Source organism: Sphaerodactylus townsendi, linkage group LG16 (genome assembly GCF_021028975.2).
Source record: "Sphaerodactylus townsendi isolate TG3544 linkage group LG16, MPM_Stown_v2.3, whole genome shotgun sequence".
NCBI lineage: Eukaryota > Metazoa > Chordata > Lepidosauria > Squamata > Sphaerodactylidae > Sphaerodactylus > Sphaerodactylus townsendi.
The window spans coordinates 7,901,013-7,921,882 of NC_059440.1; the positions used below are offsets into that span (position 1 = coordinate 7,901,013).

The 20,870-nt window shown below is 44.2% G+C and overlaps 1 protein-coding gene across 1 annotated transcript in view; it reads left to right on the forward strand.

The window, feature by feature from the left end:
- DOC2B (double C2 domain beta) overlaps positions 1-20,870 on the forward strand; it is a 133,919-nt gene that overhangs the window by 45,873 nt on the left and 67,176 nt on the right. Inside the window, exon 2 of the mRNA XM_048519386.1 lies at positions 172-251. Coding sequence (XP_048375343.1) covers positions 172-251 — 80 coding nt within the window. The remainder of the gene's footprint in view (positions 1-171; positions 252-20,870) is intronic.

The window sequence follows — 20,870 nt, forward strand, 5'->3', positions numbered from 1 at the left end:
CTTCCCTACTTAGCATTTATAATGCCAAATAACTTTTGGGAACTCCTATTCAGACTTTTCCCACCAGCATTCACCGTTCTGATTTACACAGAAGAGGAACAAACCAAAACAAACTAACCCCCCCCCTTCCTTCTTCTCCCTAAAATATCTTCTTTTCCCCATTTCTTCCAGCTGCCCTGGGGACTTTAGACTTCAGCTTACTGTACGACCAAGAAAACAACGCTCTTCATTGTACAATCAATAAAGCCAAGGTGAGTCTTAATCTCCAGGAATTTCATGGCTACCCATGGGCCCTTCCACAGGTGGTATCCCGTCAGACAATTTGGAGGGATGCAGGTACATCAAGACTTCCTATGGGGAATGCTGTCTGGTAGTGAACCTTAATTGTCTGAGCTGCGCCGGAGGGGGAGTTAATTTTCAGGGTTTGCAGCTGCCAGGTGTTATGTTCGGTGCTTTTTCTGTGCTGTTCCACTTTAAGATGCAGGTGGGGAAGCAAGTATGCTTTGTCAATGGGGAAAATCTCCCTATAATTAGAAAATCGTCAGCAGCTGAGCCGCTCTTGCAGACATGCTAGTTTTCTGCTTGCAGGGAGTTTCAAATGCAGGTGAGCCTTCAAATATATAATCCCTCCCACTTGCAGCCAGAAGAGTTGCAGCTGTGCAACTGTACTGACCTAAATATGATGTACTGACCTAAATATGATTTTTAAGATGAATCAAGTACATTTTCATGGAGCTAAATCTATTGACTGCAAAGAGCCATGAAAGTTAAACAGAACTTCCCTGAAGACGGAGTATTGGCGTAGGAGGTTAAGAGCTCGTGTATCTAATCTGGAGGAACCAGGTTTGATTCCCAGCTCTGCCGCCTGAGCTGTGGAGGCTCATCTGGGGAATTCAGATTAGCCTGTACACTCCAACACATGCCAGCTGGGTGGCCTTGGGCTAGTCACAGCTTCTGGGAGCTCTCTCAGCCCCACCTACTTCACAGGGTGTTTGTTGTGAGGGGGGAAGGGCAAGGAGATTGTCAGCCCCTTTGAGTCTCCTGCAGGAGAGAAAGGGGGGATATAAATCCAAACTCCTCCTCCTCCTCCTCCTCCTCTTCTTCTTCTTCTTCTTCTTCTTCTTCTTCTTCTTCTTCTTCTTCTTCTTCTTCTTCTTCTTCTTCTTCTTCTTCTTCTTCTTCTTCTTCTTCTTCTTCTTCTTCTTCTTCTTCTTCTTCTTCTTCTTCTTCTTCTTCTTCTTCTTCTTCTAGTGTACCTCCAAGTAGCAGACTTCGTTTTCAAACATCAGATGATGGATGCCGTAGTTAGCCAGTTCAGGGCTGAGCTAATGTTGCTCATTTAATGTTGGTTGGTGTTTTTATTTTTTGTTCACAGTTTTTCTTCTCTGCTTTTGCTGTTGGTTTTTGTAGGTTAAGTTGTATTGGGTTCTTCTGTAGTATGGTTATATAGGCAATTAATGCAGTCCTTTACATACTGGCTGATTACCCAATGTTCTTTGCCCTCACCCCGCTCTGGCATGAAAAGTCACACCAGAAGTGCTCTTGCTTTGTCCATGGAAAGGAAGAAGCACGGGCAGGGCACGAGGAAGTGCGTCAGAACAAGAAATCTTGCCTCAACGCACCTCCTCTCTCGGCATGCCACAAAGAGGAAACGTATCGGGACAAGATTTCTTGCCTCAATGTACTTCCAGTCCCACTGCGTGCCAGAGCACTGGAGGGTAATCAAGTGTGCTTTATTTGTACTTACCGTATATATTTGAGTATAAGCCGACCCGAATATAAGCCAAGGCACCTAATTTTACCACAAAAAAACTGAGAAACGTATTGACTCAAGTATAAGCCTTCGAACTTGACTCAGTAACAGCTAAAAACGGAAGATTTGGGAGCAAGATGAGATAGAGCTGCTTAACAGAGTTTGCATTGTTGAGGAGCAGCTTTCCAGCACTCTAGGAATACAAATGAACCACTGTTTTCCTCCAAATGTAGAATAATTTTGGAATTCATAGCCATTCCGGCCTAAACTTTGCTCCAAAGAAAGTCTTTGTCTTCAGCAACATCAGTATTTGGCAATAAACTACTGTATGAAGAACTGTATTCATTTAGAATGCAACGCACCAATAACCCTGAGGAGAGAAAGCCTCGTTTCTTTTAACACACACACACAAACACACACAACCTAGTTGTAATGCTATGCAGGCTGTCCTTACAGCTTGTTTTTACTGCTCTCTGGTAAGTTAGAAAAAAGCAGCAACATGCTTATCGGATTCCCACAGCAGCCCCAGCTCCGGCTGCCATCTTGGAATTTCCGTATATACTCGAGTATAAGCTGAGGGGGGCTTTTTCAGCATACAAATGTGCTGAAAAAGTCGGCTTATACTTGAGTATATACGGTATATATAGAATGCCCATTTGTTGATTACACAAACAATATTGAAAAGTGCATATGTTATACAAGAAAAAATACACAGTACTAGGAAATCCCGAAAGCCTTCGAAGAAGTTTTAGAAGGGCACTTTTGCCAATTGAAGCTTGAGTTTAAAGGAAAGCTTAAAGTCAAAATGGCGCAGCTCAGGTCAACAGAGAAAACCTGGGATGAGAAATGTAAAGCCATTGCTGCCTTTGTTGAGAATGACTCGCTTGTGCTCCGATCTAGCCGGCTGTCAGTGTGGCTGGGGGCCCACCATGTCCTTCAAAACCTGTCAGCTTGAACAGGGACTTGGCCAGTACCTGCAGTCCCCTGTCAGGACGACCAGTTTGACATCAACAACAGAGATTGATGAGAACAGCGAGTAGGTGGAGAGTAGGGAATGCCCCTCTGTCCTTTAGGGAGCTCTGGATTCTCTTGCTGTTTTCCCCTTGCAATTAAAAAAGACAAATGTAGGATGCCGTTGAAGAGCAGAACATGTGGTGGCATTCAGGAAGAGTGGGCAGATACCTGGGCCCTGCTCCAATCTGCGGGGCCAAAGATGGACTTGTGCATCCCAGGAAGAGACGTGAATTGGCAGTGGTATCTGGGAATGAGTAATCCTCCTGCCCAAGTGTTTTTTTCCCCTTACTTTCCTCCTCCATTTCCCATTTTAGTTTTTCAATCCTCGCCTCTTCAGTCTCTGGAAAAACCTGTTTTGACGGTTTATTTTTAATTGGATGGTGTCCCCTCCCTTCACTTTTTGGAGAACTACGTGAAGTTTTATCCTGCCCCTCCGACAGAGAGCTCCGAGCAGAATTTGTGGCTCTCCCCTTCTCCATTTCTCCTGACAATCACTTGTGAGGTAGGCTGTTCTGAGAGATAGCGTGACTGGTCCAAGTCAGTGAGCTTCATAGCTGAGTGGGAATTTGAACACAGGTCTTCCTGATCCTAGTCAGAGACTCTATTGCACAATGGGGCTGTAGCTCTCGCTGTGGTCAACGAGTGAAAATCTTCGGGCGATCCGTGGCCCAAATGAGATCTACTTAGCTTCAATCAGGACAAGGCAGAGGTGGGATCCAGCAGGTTCTCACAGGTTCCCGAGAGTAGGTTACTAATTATTTGTGTGTGCCGAGAGGGGGTTACTAATTGGTGATTTTGCCACGTGATTTTTGCCTTAGTGACGCCCCTCCTCTCCAGCAGTAAGTCGCAGGCAACAGAAGCGAGTCTAGCAGGAGGAGGTGCACAGCGTCGCGTGGCAGCCTGCGCCTGCGTGCATTCGTTTCCCGCCCAAGGACCGGCGCAGCGGCTGTGTCCTTGCCACAGCCCCGCCCAGGAATCCCCCGCCCTGGAATCCCCGGGCACACCCCCGTCGTGCCCCGCCCAGCCCCATTGGCGCTACGCCAGTTTGAATCCCACCACCATGGGAACCTGAGCCCTTCGGGGGAGGGCGGTATATAAATATAAGTAATGAATTAATAAATTAATAAATTAATAAAAAAAACCTGTTACTAAAATTTTTGGATCCCACCACTGGGACCAGGGCCTTTTCTTTCCTGGTCCCAATCTGGTGAAACAGTCTGTCTAGTAAGACCCAGGCCCTGTAGGTTCCAATGCAGTTCCACAAGGCCTGTAAAACAGAGCACTTCCGTCAGACATGCGGTTGAGGCTACTCCAGTTCTCCGTCACTTGGCCTCTCTCTGTCTCCATTCTTTTCTATCCATTTCCACCTCTCCCCTCCTCTATATTGTTACTGTAATCACCACAGGATCCAGGTTGAACTTTAATGTATTTTATTGTATTCAATGTTAAATACTACAAGCTGCCCTGAAGGGTGGCATATAAAACTGAATAAATAGCTACCCTTTCCTTTTTGTTGGACTTTTGCCCAGCATTCCAGCAGTCCCAGGACAGTGATGCCCTGGGCAGCTGCCCACCTTGCCCAATGGGCATTATGCCCCTGGGGCCCAGATTCTGACTAATCAACATGGGTGGCTGGATGGAAACACATCTTTCTGATCTATGGAAATCTGGGGACATTGGCAGGGCTGTAATGGGAGGCGGAGATCCTGAAAGTCTTGGTGAAATGGTTGGCTTGTTGGTTTTATGGGCTGCCATGTTGGTTGGAATGGCAAGAGCAAGACCCCTTCCGGGACCCTTGTAAATATTTCCTCCTTTTCCTAGGACTTCAATTCACAAATTGGGTGCCAAGAAACTATATTAATTCAGTAATTAAGGCCTCTCCTGTGCAGTAGCTTATCTACTGGTGAGTTAGAAAAAAAGCAGCAACGTGCTTATTGGATCCCCACAGCAGCCCCAGCTCCGGCCGCCATCTTGGAATTACCGTATATACTCAAGTATAAGCTGAAGGAGGCTTTATCAGCATAAAAATGTGCTGAAAAAGTCGGCTTATACTTGAGTATATACGGTATATGTAGAATGCCCACTTGTTGATTACACAAACAATATTGAAAAGTGCATATGTTATACAAGAAAAAAGAACCAGTACTAGGAAACCGAAACTGAAGGTTTCGGGCTTTGATTTGAGCGAGTTAGAAGCAAAGTCAAAATGGCGCCGCTCAGGTCAACAGAGAAACCTGGGATGAGAAATTTAAAGCCATTGCTGCCTTTGTTGAGAATGACTCGCTTGTGCTCCGATCTAGCCGGCTGTCAGTGTGGCTGGGGGCCCACCATGTCCTTCAAAACCTGTCAGCTTGAACAGGGACTTGGCCAGTACCTGCAGTCCCCTGTCAGGACGACCAGTTTGACATCAACAACGGAGATTGATGAGAACAGTGAGTAGGTGGAGAGTAGGGGATGCCCCTCTGTCCTTTAGGGAGCTCTGGATTCTCTTGCTGTTTTCCCCTTGCAATTAAAAAAGACAAATGTAGGATGCCGTTGAAGAGCAGAACATGCGGTGCCATTCAGGAAGAGTGGGCAGATACAGTGGTGGGATCCAAAAATTTTAGTAACAGGTTCCCTCACCAGCCCCCCCTCAGCAAAGGCAGACGAGCGTCTACCCTGAAACAGGCAGAACCTGAACCCTAGGCAAAACCTGGAGTTGGATGCCTTCCATGGGCAGCCACCCCACCGACCACTAAAATTTTTTTTTGCACCAGGTCATTTCTGCAATCATCATCATCATTGTAGAAAATGCCCCGAATTCCACAAATCTGAACACAGCCACTGGTAAGAAACTACACATGTTCTTTGATAGAGACTGGTGGGATAAAAGGTACGAAAGGCTGAGAATCAATGAAATGCAGTACCTGAAAGGGATTAACCCAGTTCAGGGAGTTACATTATCAGTCGCCATTGCTATACGGAACCTTCACGTTCAAAGGCAGGATGCCTCTCGGGGAGGCGAGGGCGTGGAGACGGAAAAGCGGACCCAATTAGTAACCCCCTCTCGGCACACACGAATAATTAGTAACCCACTCTCAGGAACTGGTGAGAACCTGCTGGATAGATACCTGGGCCCACCGCTGGGTAGATACCTGGGCCCTGCTCCAGTCTGCAGGGCCAAAGATGGACTTGTGCATCCAAGGGTCATTTCGGCCCTCCAACTTGACTCCTCCCCCTTGCCCAGCCGGTGCAGCAGGAGCAGTGGAGCTGCGCCTCTCACCTGTGGTGAGGCAGCAGGTTGGGACTGGGCTTCCAGCAGGAGGCAGAGCAAGGCCAGCAGCTGAGTTCCCCCTGCCACCGCCGCACCCCCACCCTTACAACCACAAAAAAACCCACACCAAAAGCAAACCTTTTCCTCCCCACCCTGAGTGTGTTGCCAGCCTGCAGTGCTCAAGCGGAGCAGAGGAAAAGGTTTGTTGTTTTTTGCCGGGGCGGCTGCAGGGTGGGGGGAGCAGCAGCGGGAGTTCGGCAGGAGACTGGGCACCACTTTGTGGAGATACGCCACTGCTCCTGAGACCAGATTCGCCATATGCTGAGAAGTCTTGCCTGTTGCCTGCCTGTCATTCTAGCAATGCCCATTTCCAGTCAACTTCTGTTTTGGATGTGTAGGAGGGAAAGTAGCGCCTCCCTGCAACAGGTGGGATATTTGATAATTTAGTTGTTTCCAGTGCAGAAACCAGTGGAATTATCTATACTCAGCGGAGAGTGCCCACTACCTCACTGCATGAGTTGCTGCTCTGGGGATCTCCTTCCAAACACTCTCATAGCGCATGTCCACATCAGGTGCGATTTGTTTCATTCAGTCATTTCTGATGTGGAGTTATGTGAGGATCAGAGGTGGGATCCAGCAGGTTCTCACCAGTTCCCGAGAGTGGGTTACTAATTATTTGTGTGTGCCGAGAGGGGGTTGCTAATTGGGTCTGCTTTTCTGTTAGAAATTCCATTAGGTCCAAAAATCATAAAGTCCTGTTGTTTCCTATGTGGCTGGTTAGCGAAGGTAGAAAATGGGCGATAATTCTCCCTGTTGGGCTATTTTAAAAACATGTTTTAGAAATAGGGTAAAGTTCCTTGTTTAAGGAAAGTATCCTTCTTTTGATTTCTAGAAACAAAATTAAGTATTTGAAAGTATTAAGCATTTGACAGGCAGTAAATTAGAGGAGAAGTAGTTGTTTCTGTTGGCAGTAGACGATAGGACTTGCTATAATGAGTTCAAATTACAGACAGAAAGATACCAGCTGGAAATTGGGCTCTTTTTTTTTACAGTAAGAGTTTTTCACAGTAACAGAGAAATTATTAATGCCCCGCCCCGGAATGCCCGGCCACGCCCCGTCGTGCCCCGCCCAGCCCCATTGGCGCTACGCCACAGTTTGAATCCCACCACCATGGGAACCTGTTACTAAAATTTTTGGATCCCACCACTGGTGAGGATGTCTGTTGCTTCACTGTTCCTGACTTGCCCTCATCAAAAAAGACGGCAAGCTTAGAACAGTGATTCAGGCTGAGGAAATGGGGGGGCAAGCCATTTACTGTTGCTTTCATTTTTATAACATTCGATATCCTTCCCCCTCCCAAATGAGAAAATGGCATGAGCTATTTATAAGTGCCAGCTCCCAACAACCAACTTCAACACAGTGATTATTTACTCCAGATTTGTGACCGGCTTGTCATCTTATAAATGTCTCTGTTAAACGCTGCTAATCACGTTCTGCAACCTATTTTTCTCTAGCGGCTGCATCGTTGGCAGAGACTGTTTTTCTAGTGCTCATTTTTTTAGAAGATAAATGTTTGCCTCTGACAGGTAGAGGAGCAATTGTGCTCTTCCTAGCAAAGATCACCTGGGAATAACCTCCAGCTCAGAGCATGGGAACTTATAGCTACATGGGGTGGGGTTTTCTGTTTGGAAACAGGAATGAATTGTAAGTTGGTGGAGGGATCAGTGAAGGAGATGGTATAGAGTCAGAGGTGGGATCCAGCAGGTTCTCACCAGTTCCCGAGAGTGGGTTACTAATTATTTGTGTGTGCCGAGAGGGGGTTACTAATTGGGTCTGCTTTTCCGTTAGAAATTCCATTAGGTCCAAAAATCATAAAGTCCTGTCGTTTCCTATATGTGGCACTGAGTGGCCGAAGGTAGCGGGATAATTCTCCCTGTTGGGCTGTTTTACAAAGAAACATGTTTTAGAAATAGAGGCGGCAAGCGGCCAAGCCCAGAGGCGGCATAGCGGCAGAAGCCCCAGAAGCCCGTCGCAGCTCCTCGCGGTACGTGCGAACGGACTTCTTAGGCTTACCGTTACACTATATTACATGACAAGCGGCTTATTAGAAGGTATAATGCTCCCTCGGCCGGGCGCACGGGAGGCTGCCGCACTGCCTTGTGCCCCCAAGGCAGTGCAGCAGCCTCCCAAAAATCGGGACAATTTGTAGAACCACGGCGGGCATGGGACCGTGTCACAAAGAGTGACGATTTTTTGGCTGGAATGACTGGTCAATACGTTAGCCACCAAATAACCTGAACTGCATAATGCATGCATATTTGAAAACTCCACTCTTCTTCTTGCTGCAGAGTTTCTTTGTTTTATCTGCGCATATCCATGCAAATGTGTTTGCGAAGTGGAAAGTATCTCAGGTGGTCAGAATGGAAAACGCTTCTAGAAAAAGACAGCGCAAAGAGGGAGAGTTTCTCGGAGTGCCCCCGCAAAAGTGCGCCAAAAGGAAGAGCAGAAGAGCGTGGAGGAGGGAGGAAGATCGTATCACTACCTTGATCTTCTTCCTTGGGGTAATTTCAGTTCATAAAAGCTTTTGATTGCATTTAATTTCTTCTAGGGTTCAACGACTGTTCCCTGTTCCATTTTTTTATATAGATTCTTTCCAACTTTTTTTCCCTTTGTACTGTACTTGTGCTTATGGACTATCAAGATTCTTTCCAACGTTTCTATATAATAGGCTGGGTATCAATTCATTTCTCCTTTGCATGCCACCCCTCCCCTCCCTCCCCTTGCATGCCACCCTTCCCCCTCCCTCCGCCCTCTCCACCTCTGCTGGGGTTGGTGCGGTGCCATGTTCAGAATGCCAGGCCCTCCTCCCTCCCCTCCTTTGCATGCCACCCCTCCCCTTGCATGCCACCCTTCCCCCTCCCTCCCTTCCCTCTCCCTCTGCTAGGGTGGGTGGGCCATGTTCAGATGCCAGGCCCCCTCCCTCCCCTCCTTTGCATGCCACCCCTCCCCTCCCTCCCCTTGCATGCCACCCTTCCCCCTCCCTCCCTTCCCTCTCCCTCTGCTAGGGTGGGTGGGCCATGTTCAGATGCCAGGCCCCCTCCCTCCCCTCCTTTGCATGCCACCCCTCCCCTCCCTCCCCTTGCATGCCACCCTTCCCCCTCCCTCCCTTCCCTCTCCCTCTGCTAGGGTGGGCCATGTCCAGATGCCGGGCCCCCTCCCTCCCCTCCTTTGCATGCCACCCCTCCCCTCCCCTCCCCTCCCCTGTGTATGGGATTTGTGCGCGCTGTAATATAATAGGCTGGGTATCCCTGCGTGAAATGAATTGACATATTTGTTGGTGAACAAGATTTATTTGCCAAGCTCTGCAGTTGTTGATAGTCCATTGCACAAGTACAGTACAAAGAGAAAAAAAAAACGTTGGAAAGAATTTATATCGTCCATAAGCACAAGTACAGACCATAAGCAGACCTTGTGTGTGTTTTTTGTATACAATTTTTACATGCCGTCTATGACATAGAGGCCCCTTCCGCACACACAAAATAATGCGTTTTCAAGCCACTTTCACAACTGTTTGCCAGTGGGTTTTGCCATTCCGCCCAGCTTCAAAGAGCACTGGAAGCAGTTTGAAAGTGCATTACTCGGCATGTGCGGAAGGAGCCTTAGACAAATAACGTATCATGTTGGCTTATCGGCGTACAGACAAAGCTAGAAAAATACGTACGTTTGGCGAGGAAAGTTCAGAAAGCGGAAACAAGAAACAAGAATTTTGACTAAGAGCAAAGCGAAAGTAAAGCAGAGATGTTTAGGTCACAACAACAGGCATGAGAAATCGGAAATTATCCGCAGCCCTTTTCAAGTTCCACCAAAAGAGACAGACGTCTTCAGTAAAAGCAAGTGGCAGATCCGCAGTCTTTTTAGGATTGCTTTTGTCCCTGCCCCTGGCACAGATCCAACCATCTACCGCCATAGGGTGTCGCGAGCGATTTCCCTAGGAATGTCGAGTCACCAAGCTGCTTTATTGGCATAAAAATAAACATGCAAAATCCAGCCGGGGGTGCAAAATTTACCCATTGTATTGCTCACAATTATAGACACTGGGTACTAAAGTACTAAATACTAAAAAAAGAATATATACATGGTCGCTTCTGTAACTATAGGACATTCGCTTCAGCTAGAGTTAACTCACTTAAGCGTCAGATCGCTGGATACTGACAGAAGCTAGCAAAATTACTGCTGGCTATATGTGAGCCAGTCATAATACATAGACATTGGTTGAGAAATTATTCATCTGGACTTCACGTCTATTATTGTTAGCAGAAATTTGCCCTGCTACCATTCTCACACACACTGTGGGATCCATGTTTGTTCAAAGAAGCATAGGTATCTTAAGAGCATCCAGTTAGATTGTTATACAGAGAAATGGGATAAAAGTGCAGATTGCTTGACATTCCCTGATTTTGCAAACCTTACACAATGAAAGAGGGTATGATCGAGTGTCTCCACCACGAGCCCATATTGCATGGACATAGCCTCCTCTGTTTATCCAATTTGGTGGATATGTGCCGCCGGGAGAGCAGCAGCATAGAAGGCATTAGATTGAGATCTGGCCAGTGTTGCCAAAAGCTCATTTGCTTAATTTAGGGTTGGTGATCCACTGTAAATAATTGGCCATGTGTCCTTGTTCAATTGGAATAAGCAGGGTCAGGGGGGAACACGTTTTCCTCGCAGCTGTTATCATATCCCGATACTCTTGTTCTAATAGCTTAGAATGGCAGGATTTTACCGCAGATTCATACTGCACTTCAGTCAAATAGCAACCCCATTGACTGACTTATGCAGAAAGAGTGCTTCTGTCAATGTAATATGGATTTGCGGCAATCATCAAAATCTTGTTTGATCAATCGACAAAGTATTATCTGGTCGGTGCACCTGGGTTTTGAAATTCCATCTTCGGGACCTGGTCAGATTCGCGAAGCATCTCAGGCTGTAGGGACTGCAGGACTGGGGATTAAAGACCAAAAGGGAGGTAACCAGCCTCAGAAACGTCGCCTTCAGCACCATCGGCGTTTTATTTCTTTGCTGGCTGGCTTTCGGCCATAAAGTATTGAGACCAGAAGCCTCGGCTAGTTGGAGTTAATGGAGAAAAGAACCCAGGTTTTAATGAAACAGCCAGTGGCGTTAATCTCCCAGACTTTACTTTCGCTTGATATTAAGAAACCGCTCGAGCATATCTATCGCAAAGAGATTGCGTTTTTTGCCGATATTCAGTTGGTTTTCCAGCGATCAGCGTGCCGGAAAGACTTTGTATCCCACTAAGTCCCCGCCAGATGCTGCAGAAGCCAGGCTGGTGGCGTAAATGAAGGAAATAATCCTTGATAAATCACCGGCGGCGCAAACTGGCAATAACATGTCCCATGAGTTCTGAACGGGCATCACGGAAGAATATCATCTTTCAAAGGTGATAGGGTTGATCTCTCGTTCTCCATATTATGCAGATCGCAGCTTGGAAAGAAAGACAGCCATCAGAAGAACAGACATACCAGGAACTGGCCCGTGCTTTCACCTACGTTACACTTGCTCCGATACCGGGAAAATCGGCTTTTTCATCGCTGGAGATCCCCTTCCTTACATCTCTTACATTTTTTTTCTTTAGTGTGAAGCTAAGGGGAAATTTTATGCCAAGCCCGGTTTCCTCTAACCTTGACTGAAACTGAGTTGCATTGCTGGAAGCTGGATGCAGGGGGATCCAGAGTCCAGATAAAGTTGGCAGTCCCTGTGCATTTGATATGACCAAGGCTGGCCTCTATCCGGGACATGGTCTTTAGTGCCCACAACCTTTAACCTGATGGAACCTTCTCTACCCCTGGCCATCTGGGCCCTTGAGGTTCCTAAGGGCGGTTCTCGTTTGCCGGCAAGATGGGTTTGTGGCGCTGGGTCTTTCGGGAGGTCGGCCGTTGAAGGTGCCATCCCCCGCGCCCTATATTCCACCTTGGGGCTCATACGCTATTGTGCCAACGCCCATGATCAGTCCGGTGTTTATGTTGCATCATCATCGGACGTTTTGGAAGATGGAGGTTAAGGTGATTGTTGTTTAGATTTTGACAACAAATGCGCCATTATCTAGTGCAATTTAATGTAATTATTTATTGGATGTACACCCGGCCCAAAGCCCTTATGGGGATGGAGCGGTATGTTAAATCTGAAATATAGATAGATGGATGGATGGATGGATGGATGGATGGATGGATGGATGGATGGATGGATGGATGGATGGATGGATGGATGGATGGATGGATGGATGGATGGATGGATGGATGGATGGATGGATGGGTAGGTGGGTAGGTGGGTAGGTGGGTAGGTGGGTAGGTGGGTAGGTGGGTAGGTGGATGGATGGATGGATGGATGGATAGATGGATAGATAGATAGATAGATAGATAGATAGATAGATAGATAGATAGATAGATAGATAGATAGATAGATAGATAGATAGATAGATAGATAGATAGATAGATAGATAGATAGATAGGTGGGTAGGTGGGTAGGTGGGTAGGTGGGTGGATGGATGGATGGATGGATGGATGGATGGATGGATGGATGGATGGATGGATAGATGGATGGATGGATGGATGGATGGATGGATGGATGGATGGATGGATGGATGGATGGGTGGATGGATGGATGGATGGATGATGGATGGATAGATGGATAGATGGATGGATAAGATGGATAGATGGATAGATGGATAGATGAATAGATAAAAATTAGATATAAGATAGAATAGACCGGAAAATATAGATAGATGAAATAGATAGATAGATGAATACTTGTTGAAATAGAATGAATGATAGATAGATGGAAATATGAATAGATGAATGAATGAATGAATAAAATGAATAGGCTGAGTAGAGTGGAATTGGGAAGGTGGGTAGGTAGGTAGGTGGATGGATGGATAGATGGATAGATGGATAGATGGATATAGATGGATGGATGGATAGCCAGATAGCCAGATAGATAGCCAGATAGATAGATAGAGAGCCAGATAGATAGATAGATAGATAGATAGATAGATAGATAGACAGAATAGATAAGATAGATAGATATGAATGAATGAATGAATATAGATAGATAAGACTAGATAGATAGAATGAGCCCAAAACTAGATGAGTGGTAAGAGTAGGTAGGTAGAGTGGAAGTAGGTAGGTAGGTGAGTGGAGTGGACCCCTGGATGGATAGATAGATGGATAGATGGATAGATGGATAGATGGATAGAGATAGATAGATAGATAGATAGATAGATAGATAGATAGAGCCGGTAAGATAGATAGATAGATAGATAGATAGATAGATAGATGAATGAATAGATAGGCCAAATAAGAATGAATAGATAAATAAATAGGTAGATAGATGGGTAGGTAGAGTAGGATGGATGGATAGATGGACTAGATGGATAGAATGGATACTAAGAATGGATGATAGATGGATAGATGGATAGAATAGAATAGGTACTTGGGTACATTGGATGGATGGATAGATGGAATGAATGGATAGATGGATAGAATAAAATAGATAGATAAGATGAATAGATAGAATAGATAGATAAAATAGAATAGATAGATAGATAAGATAGATAGATAGATAGATATAAGAATGAATAGATAGATAGATGGAATAGAATAGATAGATAGATAAGATAAGATAAGAATAGATAGAATAAAATAGATACAAAAGATAAAATAAGAGTGGAGTAAGGTGCAAAATTGGAAGTAAGAATTGCCATTGGAAGTAAGTGGAAATTGGATGGATAGATGGATGAATGGATGGATATATGATAGGCCCAGGAAAACAAATAGAATAGATGGATATGAAATGGAATGGAATAGAATAGATAGATGAGTAGAATAGAATAGAATAAATAGACTTAGAATAGATAAGGCAAATAGATAGATAGATAAGAATGAATGAATAGGTAGATAGATAGAATAGATAAATAGAATAGAAGAATAGAATAGATAGATAGAATAGATAGATAGAATAGATAGACTAAAATAGAATATAGATAAAATTGAGAGCCCCTAGGTAGAGTGGGTAGGAAGTAGGCTAGACTAAGATGGATGGATGGATAAAATGGATAGGCTAGGATAGATGGATAGATAAGAATGAATAGATAAGAATGAATAAAGATAGAAGTAAGAATAGATAGAATAGAATGAATAGATAAGATATATAGATATGAATAGATAGATAAGATAGATATAGGCCCAGGTAGAATATAGACAGATAATATAAGAATAGATAGAATGGAATAAGAGGTAGATATAGGTATTGGTAGAGTAGGTACTTGAATGAATGAGCAGGTAAATGAATAGATAAGATAGATAGATAGATGAGATGAATGAATAGATATATAAATAGATAGATAGATAGATGGATAGATAAAATAGAATAGATAGATAGATAGATAGATAGATAGATAATGAATAGATAGATAGATGAATGAATAGAATGACCTATGAAATGAATAGGTAGGTAGGTAGGTAGGTAGGTAAGTGGATGGATGGATGGATGAATGGATGGATGGATGTAGATAAATAGATGGATAGATGAATGAATGAATGAAATATGAATGGTAAGATAGATAGAGTAGTAAAATGAATAGAATGAATGGAATAGATAGAATAAATAGATAAAATAGATAGATAAGATAGATAGAATAGATAGAATGAATGAATGAATAAAATAGATAAAATAAAATGAATATAGAATAAATAGAATAGAGTGGAAGGTAGAGTATGGATGGATGGACCAGATGGATATAAATGGAATAGAATAAATGAATAAAATAGATGAATGAATGGAATGGAATGGATGGATGATGGATAGATGAAATGGAATGGATAGATGGAATGATAAGATAAGATAGATGGAATGAATAGATAGATAGATGGATAGATGGATAGATAAAATATAGATAGATAGATGGAATGGAATGGATACCAAATGGGTAGGTGTAAATACAAATAAAATAAACTAGATAGATAGATAAATAAATAGAATAAAATAGATAGATAAAATAAACCGATAAATAGAAATATAAATAAAATAAATAGATGAAACAAATAAAATTGGAAACAGAGTAGGTATTAGGAAATTGGATGGATGGATAGACTAAGATAAAATGAATAGATGGATAGAATGAATAGAAATGTAGATGGGTAAATAGGTAGGTGAACAAATGCAGTAGGTGAGTAGGTTACATTGGTAGGTAGATGGAATGAATGGATGATAGATGGAATGAATAGGATAAGATAGATATAGACTAGGAAGTAGAATAGAATAAGAATAAAATAGAATAGATAGAATAGAATAAATAGAATAGATGATAAATAGTAAACAGAAAAATGAGGTAGGCTTACATTATTAATTAGATGAAATACAGGAAACTAAGAATAAGGTAAATACAGAGTATAAATACATAGAATGGAGTAAGACAAACTAGATAGATAAGAATTAAGTAGGAAGATAGAATACAAAATTAGATATATTATAGACACACACATTTAATTGGAGTAGGAAACTGAATAGATGAATAGATAAATAGATGGATAAAATAAGAATAAAATAAATAAAATAGAATAGATAAATAGATAGCCAAGATGAATAGATAGAATAGATAAGTATGAAATAAAATGAATAGACTAAAATAGAAATATGAATAGATAGATAAATATATAAATAAATAAAATAGAATAGAATAGAATAGGTAAGATATCAGCCATTTTTTGACTGCTCCAACAGGTTTCTGTGCCATGTTTGCCTAGTAGACTTGGAGCTGGGAGGAGGAAACAGCAGATCAACTAGACAAGAATAAGACACAATTTTGAAAGCGGTCTTGGTTAAGTCAACCCCCCTCCCTTCCAATTGTGTTTTTTTAATTTTCCCTTGTGAGAAACAAACATGTGTTAGGAGCAAGATCTACCAAACCACGGCCACACAACCTGGAAAACCCACAACAACCAAACGTGTGTGTCCTTAATTTTCGCCCCAGCTTCTCTTTCTCGGCACTAAATGGAAGTGACCGTATCATCTCACAGTGAATCCATCCCCTCCAAAATGTAAACAGGGGCTTTCTGGAAACTGGCTGCTTCTCTTCCCCGAGAACACTGCCCCAAACTTCAAACACATTCTGGTACCACGTTGCTGAAGGCTGTGCTCCATCTGTGGTATGCTGTGTTGGTTTATTATTCCCTGATTGAAATGCCAAGAGGGGATGTGTTCTTCGGGTTAAAGATATATTTGGAGGGAAAATGCAATTGTCGTACAATACTGGCATTTCAAAATAGACTGTCTTGGGGATTGCAGCTGCAACAGACTGCTGATACGTCCATGCTGTCACCGGGGTGCCAGGTGTAAACACAGACATGATAAAGGTGCCCTGGGAACAAATTGAGTTTGCCCTGAGCACAGAAAGTGGCTCGTTTGAAAGGCCCTGGGGAAGTGCTAAGATTAGAGTGCCAGTCCAATGTTGGCATCTGGTGGGAAATGGTTGCAGGAGTGAAGACCTATCTGAGAGGCATCACCATGATGTCACTTCCAGTGCAAATCAGAAGTGAAATCATTACATCAGGGTTGGGTTGCCACCTCTGGCCTGGGGAATCTGAGGAAGAGGAGGTTTTGACAGAGGAGGGATCTTTGCAGTGTTTAATGCCATAGAGCCCAGCCTCCAAAGCAGTCATTTTGTTCCAAAGGGACTGGTCTTTGTAGTTGGGAGACCAGTTGTAATTCCAGATCTCCGGGCCCCACCTGGAAGAAGAAGAAGAAGAAGAAGAAGAAGAAGAAGAAGAAGAAGAAGAAGAAGAAGAAGAAGAAGAAGAAGAAGAAGAAGAAGAAGAAGAAGAGGAGGAGGAGGAGGAGGAGGAGGAGGAGGAGGAGGAGGAGTTTGGATGTATATCCCCCCTTTCTCTCCTGTAGAAGACTCAAAGGGACTTACAATCTCCTTGCCCTTTCCCCCTCACAGCAAACACCCTGTGAGGTAGGTGAGGCTGAGAGAGCTCCGAGAAACTGTGACTAGCCCAAGGTCACCCAGCTGGCGTGTGTGGGAGTGTAAAGGCTAATCTGAATTCCCCAGATAAGCCTCCACAGCTCAGTTCCTCCAGATTAGATACACGAGCTCTTAACCTCCTACGCCACTGCTGCTCCTAACCCACCACAACAATTTGCACAAAGTGGCTTACGACAGAAACAATGTCTTAAAATGACCCCAGTTTAAAACTCTCCACTGGTTTAAATCAAAACGTAATAACCTCAAAATGCTTTTTTCCCAATATAATGACGTCATATAACAATACAACAGAAATAGAGGCATAGAAATAGAGGCAGGGCTGGAGTGAGTGTGCCCCTGACCAGTGGTGGGATCCAAAAATTTTAGTAACAGGCTCCTCAGCAGTAGCGCGCAGTAGCGCGCAGAACTTGAAGCAGTCTAGCAGGAGGTGCACCGGCGTGCGTGGCAGCCTGCGCCTGCGTGCATTCGTTTCCCGCCCAAGGACCGGCACGGTGGCTGCGTCCTTGCCACAGCCCTGCCCAGCAATGCCCCGCCCCCGGAATGCCTGGCCACGCCCCCGTCATGCCCAGCCCAGCCCCATTGGTGCTACGCCACTGTTTGAATCCCACCACCATGGGAACCTGTTATTAAAAATTTTGGATCCCACCACTGAGCTGCATCTGGAGGGCCAGTGTTGGACACCCCTGGGCCAGACAATCCAGACTATTTGGTTTATGTGAGTTGTGGAGAGAATCAGCAGGGGCCCCTCCCTCCTCTGTGAGTTGGGTCGTCCAGTCTCAGTGGAGTATTTAATTCTTTTCCAATTCAATTTTCATAGCACGCCAGCAGTTCCAGCCCTTCCTATCACGTTATTTGGGACAGACTGGCTTTGGCATAATCAAAATACCGAACAGCAGACTTGACTAGGTCTGTGTCATATTCTGCTAAATATTCTGTCTCTCTCTCTCTCTCTTCAAATATGATTTCCTGTAAGCCCTGATCCCCAGGGTAGCTAATCTCTTTTTTAGCCTTGGAAATAACATTCATCTTATCTTTCCACTATCAACCGATGTATCATTCATATCCCTTTTGATAGCGTGTCACCTTTTCCTCTTTGATGATACACCATGTACGAGATGTTTGCAGCTCTCTCTGAATAGGGGAAACGCTTGAAAGGATATCTGGTAAGGATGGCAAACAAAAGGCCCCGGATTCCCTCCCCCTCCCCAATATTTGGGCTTCATGAATTAAATTCCGAGGCTTCTCAGAGGAGAACTGTATATTTTGGGACCAAAAGGGGCCTTCTGGTCACGGTGCCTTTGAGTTGTGCAACTGCACCGTTTGAAGATTTAGAAATTGTCTATGTTAGGGTATGAATCCATTTCCTCACCTTGCGTGATTCAAACATCCAAGTCTTTATTTTCATGCCATTTCCTGTTTCCTGGCATTACCTTTTTTCCTATTGAATGTGCTCATTTGTGCTATTATTTTTGTTTGTAACTGGCACACGATCTACAAACGGCATAAAAGAGACAAACAAAACATAGGCGGTCTGGAGAGGAAAATTAGGATCTTTGGAAAGAGAAAATAATGCCCCACTACAACTCCTTGATCCCTCCCAAAATCTCTTCCTTTCTGACGCCCCCTATCTTTGCAAGAGCACCCCCAGATCCTTAAACAGACTCTCCCACTGCATCTTCCCAATTTTATCCTTCAAAAAAATGAAAGTAAGAGCCTTTAAAACAACCCGAAAAGTTATTCCAGCCTCTGAATTAGAAATGTGCCGTTCCTATGCCTGCATATACCATGACATAAAGGAGCTGCTAATCTGTGAGAGACGAGTCTTCATCAAGTAATTAAATACACCTACAAACCCGGTGCACTTTTTGACACGGGAGTCTTCCGACTGGTCTGTGAATGATCAATTGTTCCGGTTTTCCACCAGTGAAATGGGGGGGGGGGGGTGTAGGAGTCATTATGCTATGCAGGTTTATTCAAATGCTGCTGCTAAAGAGTCAGCCGAAGAGATTCCTCGTTGCTTCTCTGCTGCTTTGAGTTTTCCGCTATTTAGTTCTGTACCTTGCACCAAAACAAACAAGACATTCTGTACCACGCCATTGCTCATCCCCAAGGTCAATTATAGCGTTAGAAAACAATATACATATAATGTATATAATCAGAGGTGGGACCCAGCAGGTTCCCACCAGTTCCTGAGAGTGGGTTACTAATTATTTGTGTGTGCCGAGAGGGGGGTTACTAATTGGGTCTGCTTTTCCGTTAGAAATTCCATTAGGTCCAAAAATCATACAGTCCTGTTGTTTCCTATGTGGCTGGTTAGCGAAGGTAAAACGGGATCATTCTCCCGGTTGGGCTGTTTTAAAAACATGTTTTAGAAATATGGTCAAGTTCCTTGTTTAAGGAAAGGATCCTTCTTTTGATTTCTAGAAACAAAATTAAGTATTTGAAAGTATTAAGTATTTGACAGGCAGTCAATTTTCTGTTGGCAGTAGAGGACAGGACTTGCTAGAATGAGTTTAAATTATGGACAGAAAGATACCAGCTGGAAATTAGGAACTTTTTTTTACAGTAACAGAGAAATTATTAATGCCCCGCCCCCGTCATGCCCAGCCACGCCCCCGTCATGCCCTGCCCAGCCCCATTGGCCACTGTTTGAATCCCACCACCATGGGAACCTGTTACTAAAATTTTTGGATCCCACCGTTGTATATAATGTATTGCCAAAGGTTCTTACGGCTGGAATCAACTGGCCGTGGTGGGCTTTTGGGGCTGTGTGGCCATAGTCTGGCAGTTTCAGCTCGTACGTTTCGCCCACATCTGTGCTGGCATCTTCAGAGCCACGTTACGAAATGATGTGATTCTCTCCGTGGCACATCGTGAAGTGTTCTGTGTAATTGAGTAACATGGAGAGTAACACATCTTATCATAACATGCAAGGACGTACGTAAGGGGGGGGTTTCTCGGGTTCAACCCCCCCCCCCATTCATGTCCCACCCATTTGTGGGTTTTAAAAACATTTTTAGTGTTTTTCGGTTTTTGGCCTGAAGGGGGCGCATTGTTTAGGCTAGCAGCACCAAACTTTCAGGGATTGTTTGGGGGACTCTCCTGATAATATTCCCCAGGTTTGGTGAGGTTTGGTCCAGGGGGTCCAAAGTTATGGACTCTCAAAGGAGGTGCCCCCATCCTCCATTGTTTTCAATGGGAGCTAATAGAAGATGGGGGCTGCACCTTTGAGGGTCCATAACTTTGGACACCCTGAACAAAACTTCACCAAACAAGGCAGGTATCATCAGGAGAGTCTCTTACTGACACCACCCAGGTTTTGTAAGTGGTCCAGGAGATCCAAAGCTATGGACTCCCAAAGGGGGTGCCCTCATTCTCCATTGTTTCCAATGGGAGCTAATAGAAGATGGGGGCTACAATTTTGAGGGTCCATAACTTTGGACCCCCTGAACCAAACTTCACCAAACCTGGGTATTGTCATTAGGAGAGTCTCCTAAATATACCCGAAAAGTTTGGTGCTGCTAGCTTAACAATTGCACCCCTGACAGCAGGCACATGCCTCTGAAGATGTCAGCCACAGATGTGGGCGAAACGTTACAAGCTGAAACCACCAGACCACGGCCACACAGCCCAGAAAACTCAAAACTGCCAATATGCATATACAGAGCATAGATGTAGACTGCCAGTTTTTTTAGAATTGGTCCTGTATTTGTGCGTATGACAGCAGCCAGGCAGACAGAAGGTAAACAGGTGAAGTTTTTCTGAGGTATATAAAAAAAGCTTCCGCTAC